This window comes from Orbicella faveolata, unplaced genomic scaffold, assembly GCF_042242905.1.
Source record: "Orbicella faveolata isolate gen_17 unplaced genomic scaffold, um_ofav_v1 contig_1, whole genome shotgun sequence".
NCBI lineage: Eukaryota > Metazoa > Cnidaria > Anthozoa > Scleractinia > Merulinidae > Orbicella > Orbicella faveolata.
The window spans coordinates 22992518-23012094 of NW_028301536.1; the positions used below are offsets into that span (position 1 = coordinate 22992518).

At 39.3% G+C, this 19577-nt stretch overlaps 3 protein-coding genes across 3 annotated transcripts in view; 2 read left to right on the forward strand and 1 right to left on the reverse strand.

Annotated features, from left to right (window-relative positions):
• Positions 1 to 2065, forward strand: part of LOC110054599 (two pore channel protein 2-like) — a 31647-nt gene extending 29582 nt beyond the window's left edge. The window contains exon 29 of the mRNA XM_020760947.2: positions 142 to 2065. Coding sequence (XP_020616606.2) covers positions 142 to 303 — 162 coding nt within the window. The 3' untranslated portion in view covers positions 304 to 2065. The remainder of the gene's footprint in view (positions 1 to 141) is intronic.
• A 4246-nt stretch (positions 2066 to 6311) lies between these two features.
• Positions 6312 to 7308, reverse strand: LOC149118442 (uncharacterized). The gene has a single exon (XM_089286176.1). It carries the CDS (start codon positions 7287 to 7289, stop codon positions 6312 to 6314), a length of 978 nt encoding a protein of 325 aa, XP_089142302.1. The 5' UTR covers positions 7290 to 7308.
• A 1957-nt stretch (positions 7309 to 9265) lies between these two features.
• On the forward strand, positions 9266 to 19008 carry LOC110054588 (telomere repeats-binding bouquet formation protein 1-like). The gene is made up of 12 exons (XM_020760934.2): positions 9266 to 9547; positions 10316 to 10444; positions 10963 to 11088; positions 11538 to 11598; positions 11838 to 11980; positions 12567 to 12692; positions 13225 to 13377; positions 14045 to 14197; positions 14911 to 14981; positions 15543 to 15603; positions 17562 to 17647; positions 18211 to 19008. The coding sequence occupies exons 1-12, from the start codon at positions 9397 to 9399 to the stop codon at positions 18655 to 18657; spliced, it is 1707 nt and encodes a 568-aa protein (XP_020616593.1). The 5' UTR covers positions 9266 to 9396; the 3' UTR covers positions 18658 to 19008.
• Positions 19009 to 19577: the final 569 nt, after the last annotated feature.

Consider the following 19577-nt stretch of genomic DNA (forward strand, 5'->3'; position numbering starts at 1 on the left):
CATCGGGTAATCCCGAGCGGTCAAGATAGCGCCATCTTGCCCACTCGGGTAGCTAATCACAACACAGGATTCGGTTTATCTTGCCCGCTCACGTAGACCACGGAGCTAGCCTTATAATAAAAGCACTTACTTACCTTGCAGACTGAAGCAACCGCCCACGTCGGTGGCCGTTTTCATCAACTCTTTGGTTCTAATTTGGTTGAGCCTGCAGAGGAAGATCTGCTGAACGAAATCAGAGGACATACTCATTACGGATTCCAATCACAAACCACAAGTGAAAACAGATTTAACTATCGCTTGTAATCCAGTCTTTCCCTTTCTTCCCTACCCTCTCCTCCCTGCCGTACCTGATGGTAAGTGAATGAACTAACCAAAGAAGACAAGGACATGGACATTAAAATGGCTCTTGCCTTTCTCAATATTCAAGGGCTAGTTTTTCCGTCCTTCTTGGTGTTTTCAAACGTGTAATTTGTTATGGCGAAATTTGACATTCGGTCTAAGGTTATACGGTACAAACAGCAAACAATGAGTTCTTGTTAAAGCATTTGACAAGAAAGATTAAACGTAATGTCAGTAGTCTTGTAAAGGATAACTTTTCTCCTAAAGTGCTAAGAGCACCAAGAGAATAATCTGAACCATGAGCGAGGACCGGGATTTAGAGCATTTTATGAATGAAACTGTGGACGACTTAATGTTTTCATCCTCAAAACACTTTTTTTATTGAACGTTTTTTCTTCAAGGCGATTAATATCATTTTGATCGCATCGTCATCAGTGGGTCGTGTTCAAACTTTTTTCATTTATATTTTTTTTCTATCAAACGGTCAGTGGATGACAAGCAAATGGAACCAAAAGATGAGAGAGTGCGTGATGAGCAATTGCAGTCGTCTCTAATTTATAGCAATGATGAAATTAGTGTGTCGTTAATCTATTTTGCTTAGCAAGTTGAAACTGTAGGAATGCTTTATCATCAGCCAAAAGTCTAGTTTTAGAGAAATTATTTTGTCCACAAGAAATTGTACAGCAATTTCTGATATCGTTTATATGACCTAATATGAAGCTGGGAAATTTAAGAAAAAGATAAAGCTGGAAATTTTATTACTTGATGAAGGTTATGTAACAAAATGTCGTCAAATAAGGAGACATTTAATGTATATAATAAATATCGTATAGGCACATTAACTAGACTAACTAGTTAGGTAATTCAAGGACATGGTTTACGCGCAATCTTTATACACGAAGAAAAGTTTTGTTAAAGCACTGTTTATAAGAAGAATCTAAGCCAGCAAAAGCGGTATGAACTTGTAAAAGGTCAATCTTCAACGACTTAATAGAGACTTAAGGATAAAGTTGTGTGGTAGGTTTTCTTTCGCTAAATGTCATTTTCACTGAATCTTGAAATGTCAAGGTTCAGCTCTCCCAGGATTCCTCTTAATTAATTAATTTACTGTGAAATTACTCCCATAGCTTGCGTTGAATACCTTTCAATTTATTGCATTTTTTAGGCCCCGTCCACACGATGCGGGAGAAATTTGAAAACGCAGCTTTATTTCTACACTAATCCGTCTTTTAAATGGAGCTTTGCAAAAACGCTCTTCAAACGGAGGAATTTGAAAACGCCGGCTTTGCGTGTTAGTGTGGCCGGAACATATTTTGAAAACGGAACTTTTCAACGGTGACGTCACGATAAATTTGATTTACCTGCCCGAGTTTCCCTCAAAGACAAATCCAAAATGACCGGGGATTGTTGCGTTTTCAAATTCCTCCGGTGTAGTGTGGACGGAAAACATTGGATGCATTTTCAGAGTGAAAACGCCGTTTTCAAATTTCTTCGGCGAAGTGTAGACGGGGCCTTGTTATTCCGTTATATTTTTATAACGTAATAAAACTGTTTACATGAGTGAGAAATGTGTGGTAAATTTACGAATTCCCTTGAAAAAACGGAAGAAATTAAAGTGTTAATTTCAATTAAATGTTAAAACATCGAAGTATCGCCAAGATCTATCTTCGACAGTTGCAATGTAACCAATTAAGGAAATAAACAATTCGACCAGAATGGAAAGCCATTTCAATGAACAGGTGATTGACTGATATCATGTAGACCAAGTTGCCGTCTTGTTACCCGCCTCTTCTCTTTCCAACTCGGCGTGTAAATTTTTGGAGGGATTTTTTCTTGGCAAAAGAGGCTCTAGTTTTCCTCGATAGTAACTCAACTCTGTCTTCGGCCGTGCAATGTCTGGGCGTTTGAAAGCTGCGTTGTAATTCACCTTTTTGGGGTTTCGAACTCCAAATTTTAGCTCTACGGGTAATCTCTCTTCTTTGATTACTTGTAGAGGAGACAAACGAGGGTATGTTGTCGATTTTTTATCGCACTGTGGCGATCTAACAGCGATAGAACGATTCAGTCGGCTTGGAATAATGTCAATGTACTCTGGATTCAATTTTTTCTTCAGCGATGCTTCCAGGAGTGCTAAGAATATCTTTCCGCCGTTGCCATTTTCAACGTCTTGGTTAGCTTCTTTGAAATCTTCGCGCTGGCTGGGAATGTCTTTATCTTCTACACTGAAGCTCTGTTCTGTTGTAATGTCCACCACCGACTTGGGTTTCATGTCAACCGCCTTATTATCCTTGTCAAGTTTGTTTCCAAGACATTTTCCCTTGATTTCTAGGTCTGGAGGTTTAACCACCACACTTTTCTTCGGAGTCCACATCTGTGAAGAAAGACTTTTGTTTGGCTTCGATTGTAGCACTGCAGATTCTCGAGATTCTGTTCCCTTTACAGTGAGACAGGTGTAAAAACATGGCTGCAAGTTTCCAGAACTTTGCCTTTTCCAATCCATTGACGTTTTCACTCCAGTTAAAAACACGCGAGCCTCGATAATAAAGTAACATCCTTGGATACCGGCAACACAGTTGTAACCAAGACAACCTCAACACTCCCTGTGGTGAATTTTCCTCTTTGCATACTCTCTAGCCAGGTTATTACGTTTTTCCTTGATTCTTTCCGTAAACAGATTCATTACAAACGGCAAATTACTGATATCAGTACTCAGTTAATTTGTATGGGGCCGTAAATGTTTTCGTTGTGGTTCTTAATTGGTTGGCGACTTCAAATGTAAATTACTTGATAAAATTGTTCCAAAAATACCCCTTCGTTCCTCGTTTTCCAGTTGTGCACAGCAACAAAACACAACTGAAGAAGCTTTGGGCTACAGCATTTTGTTTCGAATAGAAATGTTTTTTACTTCAGTTGTTAACCACTATGGAGAAATCTAAAATGATCCGTATGTATCGTATATGTTTACAGGCTAATGTAAAAATGCTTGACAGGTGTTAATAACAACCCTATTCATGCCCAGGTCCCTTATAAATGCCGCGGCGGTATTCCCGCATAAATTAACACGAGAAAACAAATAGACCAATTTTGATATATTAAAATTCAGCCTAAAACAATAGACCTCAGCACGAGGCTCCGGGGAATAAATACAGAGTTTGTAGGGTTTATTTCCGGGAGCCTCGTGCTGAGGTCTATTGTTTTAGGCTAAATTTTAATATATCGAAATTGGTCTATTGCGATCTATTTCCGGACGGCTGGTAAACAAAGTATATATAAAGGATATTACACGGTGGCGAGAAGATATGAATTTTATGTTCGAGTGGCAAGAACCATTTCTCACGAGTGAGCGAAGCTCACTCGTGAGAGATATTGTTCTTGCCACGAGAACATAAAATTCATATCTTCGAGCCAACGTGTAATGTTCTTTTTATTATATGGAGAAACCAATTCAACAAAAGCAAAAGGCGGGAATCGTGACGTCATTGAACGATACGACACTCACAAAGGTGACATACGGAAAATACGCCACTCGGGTCCCGGATGAAGTGGCGTATGGAATCTACGAGTGGTTTAGTTCCCAGTAAAACACTCTTCTCCATATAATAAATTTCCATATCAACAACTCTAGAATGTAGAAGTAAAGTAAAGTAAGTAAAGACTTTATTTATACTGCAAAAATGGATCAGACAGAACCATTAACTGACTGGTATTAACCCATGCGCAGTAACAAAAAATACTTTCTCTTCTCTGAAAAAAGAAACGAGACAAATAAATAGATAAATGAATGAATAATTGTCCATTTTACATGAGAATTTAGAAAATTATTACCAAAAAATACTGAACTCTTTTTTTAGAATATGTGAGCAAGTTGAATCATGTTGGATGGCTAGGACTTTTAATAAAGCTCAGAAAAAACAGTGTTTACCATTTGCAAAGATGTTTGGCAGATAAATTCGCATTTGACCGGTGGAAACGCGTTTCAAAAGTTCAAAAATAATGATTTATTCAAGACTCTTGCACGTGTGAAACGGTTCCTTCGCCAAGCCACGTTTTGCTGCGAGAGTCGCCGATATGAGAAAGTGCTTTCATTTGCCATATGAAGAATTGGACATTTTTCAAGCGAGTTATGAACTAAGGCCCCTTCCACACGTATCCGGATATTTTTGAATCCACAACTTTTTCTTTCCGGATTCAAAAATTTCCCCGTCCACGCGCAGCCTGTTCAAATCGAATTCGCCTGTCCACACGCATCCGATGGTATCCGGATTCACTCCAGAGAAACTAGCCTTACACGTTATGCCGCCATATTGGTTTAATTTATTGTTCGGTAAGAGACTGGACACGATTTTGCTTCGTCATCGGATTCGAAAATATCCGGATTCACCGTCCACGAGTTATCGGATTCGTTGCGGATTTATTTTTTTCCACTCTGGAGAGCGGATTAAAAAATATCCGGATTCGCTGCCGAATTCGCCGGATGCGTGTGGACGGGAACCGTGTCCGGAAAGAAAAGGTTGCGGATTCAAAAATATCCGGATAGGCAAAAAAGACATGCCGTCATAACATTTTCTTGAGAAGTTCCGCATTTAACAGGACGCGAAGTTATGGGACTTCACCGTCGATAAATGCTATATGAATCTGAACTGTTGTAAGAATATAGCAAGCAGTTTAGTTCACCATGTGGATGGTTTCCTTCTTTGTAAGGTACGTATATTTAATTTGTCATCGGTTTAGTGGCTCACTATTTTGTTCTTGGTGAGAACAAGAAACGGTTTGGGGTGTACTTTAACAAATGGCCATGCAATACGAACATTGAATATCAGGAATATTATGTAGATATAGCCAGGCCTAAAAGCGGAGCTCCTGGGCTGGGTCGTCCAAAGCCGGATTAAGATAACATCAAGAATTTTGATTTGAGTTTTGTAACTTTGCGGTGAGTGTTTCTGTACATTGTTTGGCCTTCTGTTTTGAGTTTGAATAATCTCAAAATACACAAAACAAAAGCAGTTAAAAACATTTGTATACAAGAAAAATTCATACTTCGGTTAACTTTTAATCCTGGGTTAGCGTCAACCGGCTTCCGAACAACTTAGCCCTGTTTATATACAAGTTAACTTGACATGAGCCCGCGATCCAGTAGAAAACCAGCACTTGGTCAGATGTCAACTTCAAAAAACACGTGACCTCGATGAGCTCTAAACTTGAGCCCGCGGTATGATCACATGATACTGCTCAGTGGATACCTTCTTTTGACAGGTGTCAATTGACCATAACATGGATGTCCAATATCAAAGAAGGAGACTAAATCAAGGCTGCATGTCTCTGTCAACCGATTAGCTGGAGTATGGCGGCCATCTTGCTAGACGCCGTCGTGCGCACGCGCCCACAAGCAATAAAGCCAGCCATGATAACCATAAGAAAATCAATTCATGGGTTTCCTTTTCTTTCCTATATGGGTATGGTGCTCCGCTTGGCGGCCCAAGGGCGGCCGGAGCTCCGCTGTAATGTCTCGTATTTGCAATTCTACGTTCACAGATAAAGACACAATTTTGTTGCCTGCTTTTCACACCTTAAACAGGTAGGAACATGTTTGGATAGGGTTGGCAAGAGAGGCGAGCGAGATGCAGCTAACTTCCTGTTCAATTTTGGCCGTCACATGACTGTTTTCAGTTTAAAATGTATCTTTAAATGGTGAATTGGTTAGATAGTGAGTTTGGCGAAACCCTTTCTCTGACAACATTATAAAGGCACTCTTTGAGTGGTTTTTCAGTTGAGTGTTGTACAATCACAACCAAAGTAATCACACTGGCCAATAACAAAGGACCCAGACAATGGTCCAGTGAACCCATCATGACCTGAAGCATATACATGTAGCTAGCGCAAAGCGCGGGAAAACATGTACGAGCGAGTCACGATTGGTTTTGGATTTACTTTTGATTTGATCACATGGTGGCGCAAGTTTGCTAGAACGGTTTTCAATTGAATGTTGTAAAATCAAAGCCAAAGTAATCACTCTGGTCACATATTGTAGTCCAACACCAATAAACCACATAGTTTTTCTCTCTCTCTTTTTTTTTTCTTTTTTGCAGAATACCAGATACATTAGAAAGCCGTATGTCATCCAGGGGTGGGGGGGGGGGGTGGGGTGCGCACCCCTGTACTCTCCCCCTAGATCCGCCCCTGTATGAGGTGTTTGTCATCTGTATCACATCACTTGATATTGAATTTGGATAGAAATGGGCTCCTGTACTATCCGTGAATTTTGTTATCCCATAGCTTATTTTGCAACCTTTGCACTCAAGGGTGATTTTCGACGAAGGAATAGGGCCTTGAAGGGTGAACAATTTGGCTTTCGAGGGTGGGTTGTGCATCGTGATGCCTTCCTCACAGTTCAGGCAAGATTTTACCGGAGGTGACAAAAATTTCGTGTAACGGTATCCACCGTTTTCACATAGCTTCCAAAGTTTGTCGTGCGGTAGAACCTTGGGAGTACAGAGGAATTCCGTACAATACTTTTCAAGGAAACTGACATACAGATGAACATCGGCGAGCGAATCAAGGGAACGAGAGCTACAACAGGCAGTAACAATCTTGTGAATTAAAACAGTACGAAAAGGAAAGTCTTGGAATTCCCTGCAACGCATCGTGTACGTACATGGTACATGATTCATGGCCAACTTCAAGACTGACAGTCCATTCAAAGTGAGCTTGGCCGACAATATCGCGAGCGCTTCATCTTCCTTGAGGTTGTCCACTGCGTTGAGGTCAACTCTGCAAAGAAATTCCACATGACTATCTATATCCGCTTCTAACTTTTTTTTGGCAGACAAACGAGATCTAATGGCCTCAGAAGAGAATAGATCGGCCTGATGCTTCCTCCGCTTTCGATTCTCCATTTCGATGATCACTCCAGGAACGCCAAAACAATTCTGTCCTAATCCACCCGTGCACATTCTCGTCCCCAGGGTCCCAAGGTCATCTCCTAAGATCCTTCTGCTCGATGGCACAGTAGACAACCCATGTCCAGTCATTGAAATTACGTAATAAAAAGTCGCCTTTTTATCAACGCTTCATAGGTGGCAGTTTAGTAAGCTGGTAATCTACATCTATGTATTTATGATTTTATTAGCTGTTTAATTTTTAGTTATTGTGAACTTTAGGTAACCCTTCGGTGAGGGAAGTAGTTCCTTGGTACGCTAGTACTGGTACTATTCCGATTTTGGGGGCTATATGTTCATCGGTTGTTCGTACGCTTAGTGCGTAATCACGTTAGTATGTGTAGAATCTTCGGTTGTGGTGGCGCTTAGTACGCTAGTACTGGTACTATTCCGATTTTTGCGGCTATATGTTCCATGATCCGTTGTTCGTACGCTTAGTACATAATCACGTTAGTACGTGCACAATCTTCGGTTATGGTGGCACTTAGTACGCTAGTACTGGTACTATTCCGATTTTTGCGGCTATATGTTCATCGGTTGTTCGTACGTTTAGTACGTAATCACGTTATTACGTGCGCAATATTCGGTTATGGCGGCCCTTAGTACGCTGGTATTATAGAACGTGCAGAATCTTCGGTAATGGTGGCACTTAGTACGCTAGTACTGGTACTATTCCGATTTTTGTGGCTATATGTTCATCAGTTGTTCGTACGCTTAGTACGTAATCACGTTTGTACGTGCACAGTCTTCGCCTATGGATTTAGTAGCACGCTAGTACTAACAGTATCCATGCTATTGAAGCGATTATTGCTGATTGATTTTGGCGATTAATAGGCGCTTATCTTTGGGGTTTTGGGTCGCCTGGTACGCTAGGAGTATATACGAGTAATACACGCTATTGGTAAGGGTAGTTTACTGGGCATACGGGTTAGTACTTTAGTACCAATGACTAAGAGAAAAAAGTACACGAAAGGTTCCTAAAACGGGCAGCATACGCATGTAACTCTTTTTTCATGGTCAACACTGGTAGCGGCCTGGATCGCGACGGCAATGCAACATGTTGCGTAACATGGCGGCCATAAGTCTTGATTTACAGCGTACGTCTTTGATATTTGACTTCTATGTTATTGTCAATTGACACCTGTCAAAACAAGGTATATTCTGACCAGTATTACGTGACCATATAGCCGGCTCAGGTTTATAGCTCATCCAGGTCTTGCTTTTTGTTAAAGTTGACCGCTGGCCAAGTTCTTGTTTTTGATAGGATCGGGGACTCATGCCAGGTTAATTGTTGTATTTAGGACCGGGTTGTTCGGAAATTGGGTTAACGCTAACGCAGGATTAAAAGTTAACAGAAGTATAATTGTCTACACAAGTGTTTTTCACGGCTTTTGGGTAAGGACTTGAGATTATTCAAGATCAAAACAGAAGGCCAAAAATATAAAGAGAAAACCTTACCGCTAAGTTACAAAACTCAAATCAAAATTATCGCTTATCCTGGGTTAGCTTAATCGGATTTTTAACAAAGCGGCCCAGGAGCTCCGCTTTTAGGCTTGACTAAAACTGTATATTATGCCTGTATCATTCTGGGTAACATTGGTCTAAATAATCTTAGGTCTTAGAGCGGTTTTCAATTGAGTGTCGAAAGTAATTAGACAATTACTTTGGTTTTGGTTTTGGTTTTACTTCGGTTTGAGATTGGCTGAATAGTCTAATTGGCAAGTAATTGGTTTGGTTTTGGTTTTACGACACTCGAAAACCGCTCTAGTCCACCCCTCCTGAGGAGGAAACAATTGCATGGATCGAGAAAAACTGGGTTTTAGGACGGTTGTTAGCCATTTTGTTTTTACAAAACAGCTGAAACAGGTACGTATGATGAGGTTTTACCGGTAATTTTGTTGTTCTTAACAAGCATAGCTTCTTTTCCACGGTTGCCTTCTGTTGTTTGCTTGTAAATATCGGTCCGTCCTGATATTGGGAGGTCACTCCGATTTACTATTAACCAGGAATGGTACCAGAGAAAATTTAATGTAAACTTGAGACGTTATCGTTGTCTGGGACCTCATTTGTTTATATTTGCAGATAAGTTAGCTTCCTACAGTCTCTGTTAGTTACATGTATCATGAATACTGGCAGTGGTGATCTTCATTCTGAATCGAAGAAAGAGATTGAAGATGTGAAGCTACTTGTAGAGTCCATGAAATATCAGAAAGACGATCCATCTCAGCAGCAACAAGCTTTGAGGGCCCTTGGTGAAATTCTCTCTCAAAATAGTAAGTGAATTATGATTTACGTGTTTATTAATGCAAGGTCCACTTAAACGTGAGCTCATGTGGTGTGGGTCATATTTTGTCAATATGTGCTTTTCTTGTTTTCTGTCAGCTCATTTGTCCACACTCAGAAGACAGCTGAAAAGCATTCCTTTATCTTTAAACCCATGTCAACTCTAGTTGTCATTTGATCAGGTGTTAAACAATAACAGGGTTGCCACAGATATGCAGGAAATGGTCAGGGAAAGAAATTCTTCGAGGTCAGGGAAAAGTCAGCGAATTATATTGTGAGTCAGGGAAAATTGACATTTAGAAGGAAAGTTGGGGAATATTGAAATAATTTAACATGGATGATTTAATACCAATGAAGGTTCGAAAAAACATTTGGGGTCACTGTGGTCTTAATGATACCTTTCCTTAATGAAGAAGGCTAATTTGTTGAAAATGCATTAGTCTTACTGAACAAGTAGAAAGGATGGCTGTATGTTGAGGCCAGAAGCACCTACTATAGTCAGTAACAGTCACAATAGATTTGGAATAGTAATTACTTGTAAACCTAGTCTCCAATAATATCAGGAAAAAATGATTTTACAGTGGCTTAGAAAACTACAACCCCCCCCCCCTTAATATCTGTACAACATTTCTTGTCATGTGAATCAGATTCATAGTCACTCCTTTCTGTGTTAGCACCATTAACCATCGTTTTATAACATTTATTCAGTAAAATGTATTGCTCTTGGGGCTTCAAGAGTTAAAGCACTTTCTTCCTAGAGAGGGCACAAGACTATTTTTGTTCATCAAGTGGAGTGGAGTATGTGCTGAGTCTGTGTAAAATCACAGAAAGTCCTGCAGTTTGTCAGTCAGCTCTGTATACTTTGGCCATGGCCACAGAAGGAAATGGTGAGTTTTGTGAGGAAAAAATGAAACACAAAGACACTGAACTGAAACAATTATTGCATCACCAATTTTGTGGGAGGCGCAGTGGCCTCAGAATTAGTGCGCTTGTCTCTGGATTGAGTGGTCCAGGTTCAAGCCCTGGCCAGGGGCACTGGGTCATGTACTATTGAGAGACACTTTATTCTCACAGTGCCTCTCTCCACCCAGGTTTATAAATGAGTACTGGCAAATTTAATGCCAGGGGTAACCCTGCAATTGAGTAGCATCCCATCCAGATGGCAATAGAAATACTCCTAGTCACTTTGTGCTACAGAAACTGGGATAAGCTCCAGCCTGATGGGCCACTTAGCTCATGTAGACTTAACATCACCTTACATGGACCTGAGACAATGTTATTATTGCATCATATATAACTTTTATAGTTATATGAAAAAACAGAATCCAACAACTTTTGCATAACTTAGATATACTGTGTTAAACTCTGTTTTTAACTTTTACCAATTTTATGATTTTGTTTTTAGATTTTTCTCAAAGAACTTTGACAAAGAAGAGTGTATTCCAACTACTGCGGTTACATTTACAAGCCAAGAACAGACCTGCTGCTACAACATCAGCTTTTTTACTAATGACCATTTGTGATGGCAATTGTAAGCACACTCATCCCAGTTATGTACACAACTTAAGCAGCTGCAAAAATGAAGCCTGAAAAAATAAGAAAAATGGTGATTCAACAAACAGCAGGCCTACACAAAACAAACTTAGTAACCAAAAAAATCTGTGTAAAGATCCTAAACTGTGATCATCACGTAAGGGGGGTTAAAATGAATGATTATTATTAGAGCCTGATGTAGCTATGACAGGAATGACTTATCAAGGAAAACAAGTCTCTTATAGGGTTGGAAATAAATTCAAGCCACATGCATCAATTCAAGGGGACACATACCTTTAGTTCTATTTTCTAGATTTCAAAAGATCACTCTGTCAATTTTACATAGTGGGATCTCTTCTGCCTCCCCCTCCTTGAGTGTGATCCATCTTCAATCAGATATTCAACTTTCTCTATTTTTCCTTGCTTTTTTACTACAATTTTATGCAGGTGAAGGACAAAATCTTGCAAAAGAAACAAAGTGCTTACATAGTTTATGTGATCTATACAAGTAAGTTCTTTTAAAAAACATCATATAATGACCATAAATCATAAAAATGTAATGTCCATATTCCATTTTACTGTTAACTGTTAATTACACGAGATAAAAGCAGTATTTTTGTTAAAATTGAAAGATGCATACTACATATATGTATGTGCTGCTTGTATAATATACCAATAAATGCCAAACTATTCATTTCTTGTCACATGCATCAAATTGCATCATTTAATATAATTCCATCTTTATAGGGGCTGTCTTCCAATATATAAACTGTCTTCCTCTTGTGATGATACAAGTGAAAGGTGGTTTAATAATATTGAGGAAAACTGTCTTCATCTGTGGAGTGCTGTAGTTGTTGCACTACATTCTCTTTTACAAAATCCACAAAATAGTAAGTGAAGAAAACAGTTAAAAATAAAAATATCTTTTTTGTATTATTTAACACATGAGAGGTTTCTAACAGATCAATCAGAAACATGATTTTTCATGATAAAGTATGAGTTTTCTTAAGATTGCAGTTTTTTTATTGTGTTGTACATATGGTACTGACCATGTCCCAAGCATAACAGGTTTTATTCGTGATCATTTTTTGATGACCTACTTGTTGAATGTTTGCAGCTAAATTTGAAGGATGAGTAATTATAGGAACATGAGTAATGATGAGTAATTATAGGAACATGTATTAGTATAAGAACTGTGGAAGTTTGCAATAGAGCCATGTTAGCAATACCGGAACATTATTTTCATGGTAGTGAAAATATGGCAAGCATCTCATCAAAGCCTTAGGAGAGCCCCTTTCTTCTTCACCTTTTCTGGGGCTGCGGTAAGGCCATGTGCATGCTGGCTGAAGCTCATTGCTTAATCTCCCTAAGGATAATATTCATACTTTGAGGACCACAGTTATGCTGTGATTTACCTGTAAGATATATAGTGAAGACACAGGTTAAGTGGGTATTAAATATTTTTGTTATTCACAGCTCAAAATCAGCAACTTTGTTGTAGACTGTTTCCCATGATAGTGAATATTCTGCAAATGGCCACAAAACAACAGAATATCGTTCTACCAACAACCACCTTAATTTCAGCAATTGTTTCTGGAAATGGTAGGAATCTGATATGTAAATGTAATGGACAGAGAAATACTTCTTACGTAAATTTTACTTATTCCACTTCAACCCACGAGGAACAAATGGTATCCACTGTTGGTTGCCAGACAAACTCAACCATCATGCCAATCTTGTCTAGACCCTCAAGGGTTTAAAATACTACAGGTCTAGCCTCATTATAAACAGAAATTCTGTGTAAGTAGGTGCACGCAGTGGCCTATAGCTTTAGACCTTTACATACCAGGGGCATACCCAGAAATAAAATTATGACTGAGACAATGTTATTTGTTTGTTTTTTTATTTGGTTGTCAATAGTGTTTTACTTTCCTCCATCACAAAATCAACAGAAACCACTGACTCAGGCAAGTGTCTTGTTTTGCCTGTTACTAGCTATCGCTCTGGCTAGGATAGAACACAATTTTCTTTCAACTTGATTTTAGTTATCTTAGTTTCCTTTATGTTACACTTCTTTGCTTTTTGAGATAATTCTCTCTAAACGACTTAAATCTCGACCCCTTTTAATACTCAGCTGAATGCCAGTCAAAGTGGCGTCTCTTGGGAGGCTTGCGTGCATTGATTAATCAGCTGAAAGAGCATGTGGAACACAAGGAGCCAGCTGTTCAAGACATTTCATTTCTAGAGCACGTTGTTAACACAATAGGATCTGCCATAGCCGGTCATGGTAGGTCATATAATGTAAACTCTATCCCAAGTTGACAAGTATGAAACTTCTGTCATGAAGTAGGTCACTTTTTGCGCACTTTTTAATTGTGTTTTTAGGATCAATAAGATCTCTGTCCTTCAAACAGTTTAACGTCCTTGGACATTTTATCAAAGGTCAGGAAAACGTGAACAGCTAGAACTAGCTCTGAGGATCAAAAAGCAACTTTAGGAAACTTGATTCAAAACTCAATCAAGCTTTAACTTGAGGTTTCATGAAAATTTTTGAGAAGAATGGACCAAAGGTTGGTCCTCCTAGGCTTGATAAATATGTTGTCTGTTGCTAGAGAGGATGAGAGCAACCATACATTCTTAATCTTTATTTCAACAAGGTTAAAAATTTGTCAGCTTAACTACAAATCTATTCAATTCTTAATATCTAATAGGATTAAAATAATGAAATAAAAAAGCTGCTTTCCACGAATGCCGTGCCTTATACATCTCCTTTTAGTAGGCGTTTAAACTGCCCCAGGGACTCTGCTTCCCTTAAGTCACAAGGAAGACTGTTCCAAGGAATGGTGCCACTATAGCTTAAGCTATTTTTATAATAGCAAAGTCATGTTAAAATAATTACATACACCGTATCACAGGTTATTAGTATAATAATTTTTTTCTTTTTAATATTTCAGCAGTCTGTTTAGATAGTTCAGCAGATCTTGGACTCGTGTCTTTACTTATCAAGTGCCTTGATATAAGCCAGACTCCTGGTGTGGATGATGCAGTGTCCAAAACGTTCAGAACAAAGTGTATCCTAGCACTTTCTATCTGTGTCGACCAATGTGGTAAGGAGTTGTACATGCTCTATTCCAATTTCAAATCTGATATAATTGATGATGTGCTACCGCTAGGCAATGATAAACAGCAAACGTGGTGAAATTCCTACAAGCAACCTCCAAAATGCAACAAAAAAATGTCCTCACAAAGGTCATTGTCACTATTTCATTAAATGTTATTTTTCTCTGAAAGTATTTCGGAGGTAACTCAATCAGACCATTTGTAGTTTATATTTACAGGAGATACATTGTAAAGCATACTGCAGGGTTTTCATAAGGGCCAGACACCAGGCAATTGACCGCCTGTGAGGTTGATTTTGTCCGCTTGGTTTGACCATCTAGAGGAAAGTTTCTCCTTTAAAGAAGTTCAGTTCAAACAGTTTTGTCCAGCTGTAAAACCTAGTTACCCTCCTGCTGAAAATGCTAATGAAACCCCTGATACTGTAAAAACAGTTTTGTTCATAGTCTGCATGCGAGCCAAGTGGCCCGTCAGGCCGGAGCTTATCCCGGTTTCTGTAGCATGAAGTGACTAGGAGTATTTCTACTCCCCCCTGGATGGGATGGGCACTGTGAGAGTAAAGTGTCTTGCCCAAGAACACAACACAATGTCCCCGGCCGGGGCTCGAACCCGGACCGCTCGATCCGGAGACGAGCGCACTAACCATGAGACCACCGCGCCTCCCTGTTTTGTTCATAACTCAGCTGATATATATCTGCTTTAGAACGTAACCAACGGCAACTAAGAGACAGAGAAGGTGTCGAACGTTTGGTTGAACTGCTTGCTCAAGAACAGGTACTTACTAGTTTCCAATGTGAAACAAGGACTAAAATAATTATGAAGCTTTTTCATAGTGACACATACTTTAGTATTGTCTTCGATCGTACATAGCCTTCAATTCTGGAAAAGTTTGAAATCATTTTTACCACTCTTACTTGAGCATAGGTTAATTTTAATTAAGCATAGATTTGAACATGGCCAAGCTGTTACAAAATCGCAGTGTTGCTCAGTGTAATCTCTGACGAATAAATATATTTTGCTTAATTAAGCCTTGGTCAAACGGCGCATGATAGTCGATGGTAGTTGATGATAGTCGGTGAAAATTCGGGGAGAATCATTCAACTATCATGCACCGTTTGGCCAGGCTTTTAAGCTTATTAATAAATATGTACAAAACCTGACTCCTGAGTACAGTTAAACCCTTTTCAATGTGTCCTGCTCCTGTTACATTATAAGCTTGTTCATATCCGTTTGGACATCAATGTACAGTTAAAAGTCTTTTTTCACGTAGCTCAGAAATGAATGACTTCGGTTAAGCTGAAAGATGAAAAGAACCATCTCTTTGTTTCTTTTCAGTCTGAAGAATTCAGGAGGGTTGCAATCTTCGTTCTTCATTGTATCACTGGAAATTCTCAAGGTATCTAGTTATACACATCTTTACTGCTAGCGGTACATATTAACTCCTTTCCGAGTGGCCCAGTTTGAGTAGTCGCGCTATAAGTCCAGTTGAGAGTTCTGGCGCAGTGTTAATGTTTCTACAACCAGCCCTACGTGCCTGTTAGGGAAACAGGGTTTAAGTTACTCGGTGTTGCAAATTTGCTAAGAATGAAATTGAAAAGTCCCTTTAAAATTGTGCAGTCATGTCTTTAAGCGCACGAGCGTTAAGCATGGCATATGTACGGTTCTTTCAAAGATGTGACTGCAAGATTTAATTTGTCTACAACAGGGAAAGTTTCAATCAAAAACGGCTGACTAGAAAACTCGTTCTGCCATCTGCCAGTTACAGTCAACTGGGCTATGATTCGATTTTTGCTTGGTTACTTGTGGAAAACTAAAGGTCTATTTATTAGGCTTGCACGTATCTATGTTTCCTTCCAGTACAGGTAGAGATGTTTTGTATTAAATATATCGGATATGTCACCGATCCTTTCTTAGTTTTTTCTTCACACAGTCAAGTAGCTGTTACCTGTTAATTCCTAGTCCTTAAGGAAGTTCGCGCTAATTGTTTCTGCGCATCCTTACTGCGCACGCAAATTTACACGCCACGTCATGCATGACAGCACGCGCTAAGTAATAAAATGAACAATGATAGGGCAGATGACCATTGCTATAGCTTTGCCTGGATTTAACGATCTTGGACATTCGGTAACCCCTTCTTTTCTTTCCAGAAACAGATTTTTTTTACAATTATCTCCACATTGTCCAAACATGAACAAAATATCAATGTGGGAAGTTAAAAAAAATTCAAAATATCTGTCCACGGGACATCGAATCCTGCCATCTTGCGGCTGCAAGGCGCATGAAATTATGGTCACTAAATGCGAACTTGTTCTTTAAGGAACCTCACCAGTTGACTAAATTCACTTAATAGGTCCACTTAAACAATATTTGGCAGAGAACATTTCACTTCAATGATCTAATTAGAATATTTTTGGGCTTACAGACACTGTGGCCTTATTCGCTAACAAAGACCGACTTTTTCAGATTTAGGGTGTTCTTCCGGGCATGTTCTCTCCTAAACGAAGTCGGTGACCCCCCATTTTTTTACATTTCTGACATAACTAACTCGTCATCTTACTGTGGTAAAAGTCTCGGAAAAAAGGCAATGTTGGAAAATTTTCGCGCGAACGTCCTTAAGTCGAGTTGTTCTCTCCGCGTGTCCACCCAACATATATTTGAGTTTTCTCCATAGCAGCTGGGACGTACGTAACTAATAGTATGTGGAAAAAAGAAAAACAACAACCTGAAAGAGGCGCTTGTTGCCACATTGATCGCGCAAATTGTAAACAATTACTGGATGAGGTTTTTGTGATATCCGGAATAATCAAGGTCGAGGTAAGTGTTATCAGTTGAAGCCGAAGGCTGAGGCTGATAACACTAACCAAGACCTTGAGTATTTCGGATGTCACAAAAACCGAATCCCATAGTTGTTTTATTATACATTGTTTTAAAGAAAATAACGACAAACGCATTATCGCACCGAACACAGTTTATTTTCGACAAGCCATGTTCTTGGGTGAACTTGACATTGCTCTTGGAAATCATGCATTGCGCGTGCAACCTACGGATTATTCACTAATCTGCCAGCAGATTAGTGAATAATCTGTAGGTTGTGCTGTTTCCCAGAATTAACAGTAGGCTCTTAGCCAATGAGAAGACAGATAGTGACTACAACGTATAATAATTGTCATTTTTTGGTCGCTGCCTGTTTCTTACAGTATTTGATGGTAGGGCTTGCGTAATTAATTGAAGTGCTTTACGTAATTCCAACTCATTCCTCGACTTACTGACCAGTATTCTTCACATCTTTCACACTGCTCCACTTTCGTCACCTGTTATATTGATTGTACCGAACTGCAACTTTCCTGACAACAGGAGGACCAAAGCCACTACATGGCAAAAGGACCGAAAAACGACAGTCGTCCAATGTTCTAACTGATTCAGAGAACGACCTTAGCCAGGTAAATTGTTTAACGTTATTCAGTGATATGGTAACTTAGCTTTGGTTTGGTTTTGTCATCACTGTTACTAGAACTTTGATCAATTAGATAGAAATAAAATTGTCCTTGAGTACGTTGTCTCTTGAGAAGAATAGATGTCGACTGTAACTGATCGATCGATTGATTTGATTGTTTGATCGTTAAATCGCGGACGACATCTAGTATTCTCAAGCAACAAGGTAGATCGATCGATTGATTGCTCTATTTAAAAGGCCAATTTCGATATATCAAGATTCTAACTAGCCCTGAGGCTTAGGGGAATTGACTCAAAAGAGATTAATTATTCATATCTCATCTTCGATACGATTTCGTTTGTTTTATTGCCCTAAGCCGAGGAGCCAAGTTAAAGTTTAAATATATCGAAATAGACCTATTGATCAATGGATAGATGATTGATTAATTGACTGATTGACTGACTGACTGGTTCATTGAGTGATTGATTGACTGATTGATTGATTGATTGACAGTGACGGTGACACTTAACGTCTTAGCCGAACAAACGTCACTTCTTTTCGACGTTTTAGGTTACTTCTTCCACCCGAGATGCTCAGACACAAACCGACCTTGAAGAAACACAGTCAATCTGTACCACCAGACAGTGTAGTACTGATATCAGGGAAAAGCAAACCACTGGTAAAATGACACAGAAAACTTCACAAGATATTCGCAAAGCAAATCTACGAAAGAAACGTTTTGTCTCCACGAAAGTGTTACAGCCTCTAATAAGGTCAAAAACTGCCTGGTCGAAAAAAATAAGTACAGAGCCAACAACCAAACGAATAAACTCTAATGTCGATAGACCATGTGCGCCCACAAGTCAAGATACTACAGAGTGTGAAGCCTGTGAAACGATTCTCAACAGCAAGAACTTTATTAAAACGTTAAAGCATTGTTCCAGTCTTTGCTCTTATCACCGTGAACTGGACAAGTTACTACAAAGAAAAATTAATGACTTGAGGAGGCGCAAATGAGCGAAGTTGCCACTGCAGGGATCAAATTGTTCAAATTACCAATGAACAATCATTTTCTTTAGCCACCTGCCGCTTAGTGAAGACAGGATCCTATCTGCTCTGTAACGACAGCTGTGTGTAAAAACGTCTTGAACCAGTATCTTAAGTTTACAGACAATTTTTAAGCGATCCAAATTGAACAGGATTATTTGATATTCGAATCATGTTTGGCCATTTCAAAGATTATACCATGAATAGGTCTATTGTAAATTGTTAAGTTTTAACTCTCTAGAGATAATACTGAAACCATTATATTTAACCAATAAATATCATGGAAATAGGAACAGAGAGATATAAGTACTGATCAAAAAAGCCAATGGCCATCTTGCATAGGCTCAATTCCTGCCGCTCACTCGATTCCGGGGAGTGCGCGCTCCTTTCTCCAAAAGCGACTGGTAATTGAGTCTACATCTACCACAGCTACAGTGCAAACCTTTTTTGGTCCCAGTTAGCTCCACAGGAATATATTTTACGTTACGTTTGACATTCCTGCTTATGCATTTCACAAGAATTATGAGGAAAAGCTTGTAAAACTTGTGCTACCTATTGAAATAGCTTTACCACCACGACAGGATGACATGTTGAGTGAAAATCCAATTAAAAGTTTCATTGATGAACATATAGCCTGCGTAGCTGGCGGTATTTGATTCGCAGCTCGGCCGCCAAACTGACCACTCTAGCAAATCCCGCCAACTACGTAGGCTAAAACATAGACAGTCATCTCCTTCACCTCCTCTTCCTCTTCCTCCACCCACTACTTCACGTACAAACGAACACAGCAAAATGAGAGAGCAATAAAACGAGAATAAAGGATGTCGGATTTTATGGGAGGTTTCATTCGGCCCCAGTTCCGTGGGTTCCTTTAGTGCAAGAACGTCGAG

Bases quoted from the DNA above. Each gene is read 5' to 3' on its own strand.
- LOC149118442 (XM_089286176.1), bottom strand. From the start codon at position 7,289: ATGTGCACGGGTGGATTAGGACAGAATTGTTTTGGCGTTCCTGGAGTG.
- LOC110054588 (XM_020760934.2), top strand. From the start codon at position 9,397: ATGAATACTGGCAGTGGTGATCTTCATTCTGAATCGAAGAAAGAGATT. The intron at 11,599-11,837 runs GTAAGTTCTTTT...CCATCTTTATAG, and splicing joins AGTTTATGTGATCTATACAA to GGGCTGTCTTCCAATATATA. The intron at 17,648-18,210 runs GTAAATTGTTTA...TCGACGTTTTAG, and splicing joins CAGAGAACGACCTTAGCCAG to GTTACTTCTTCCACCCGAGA.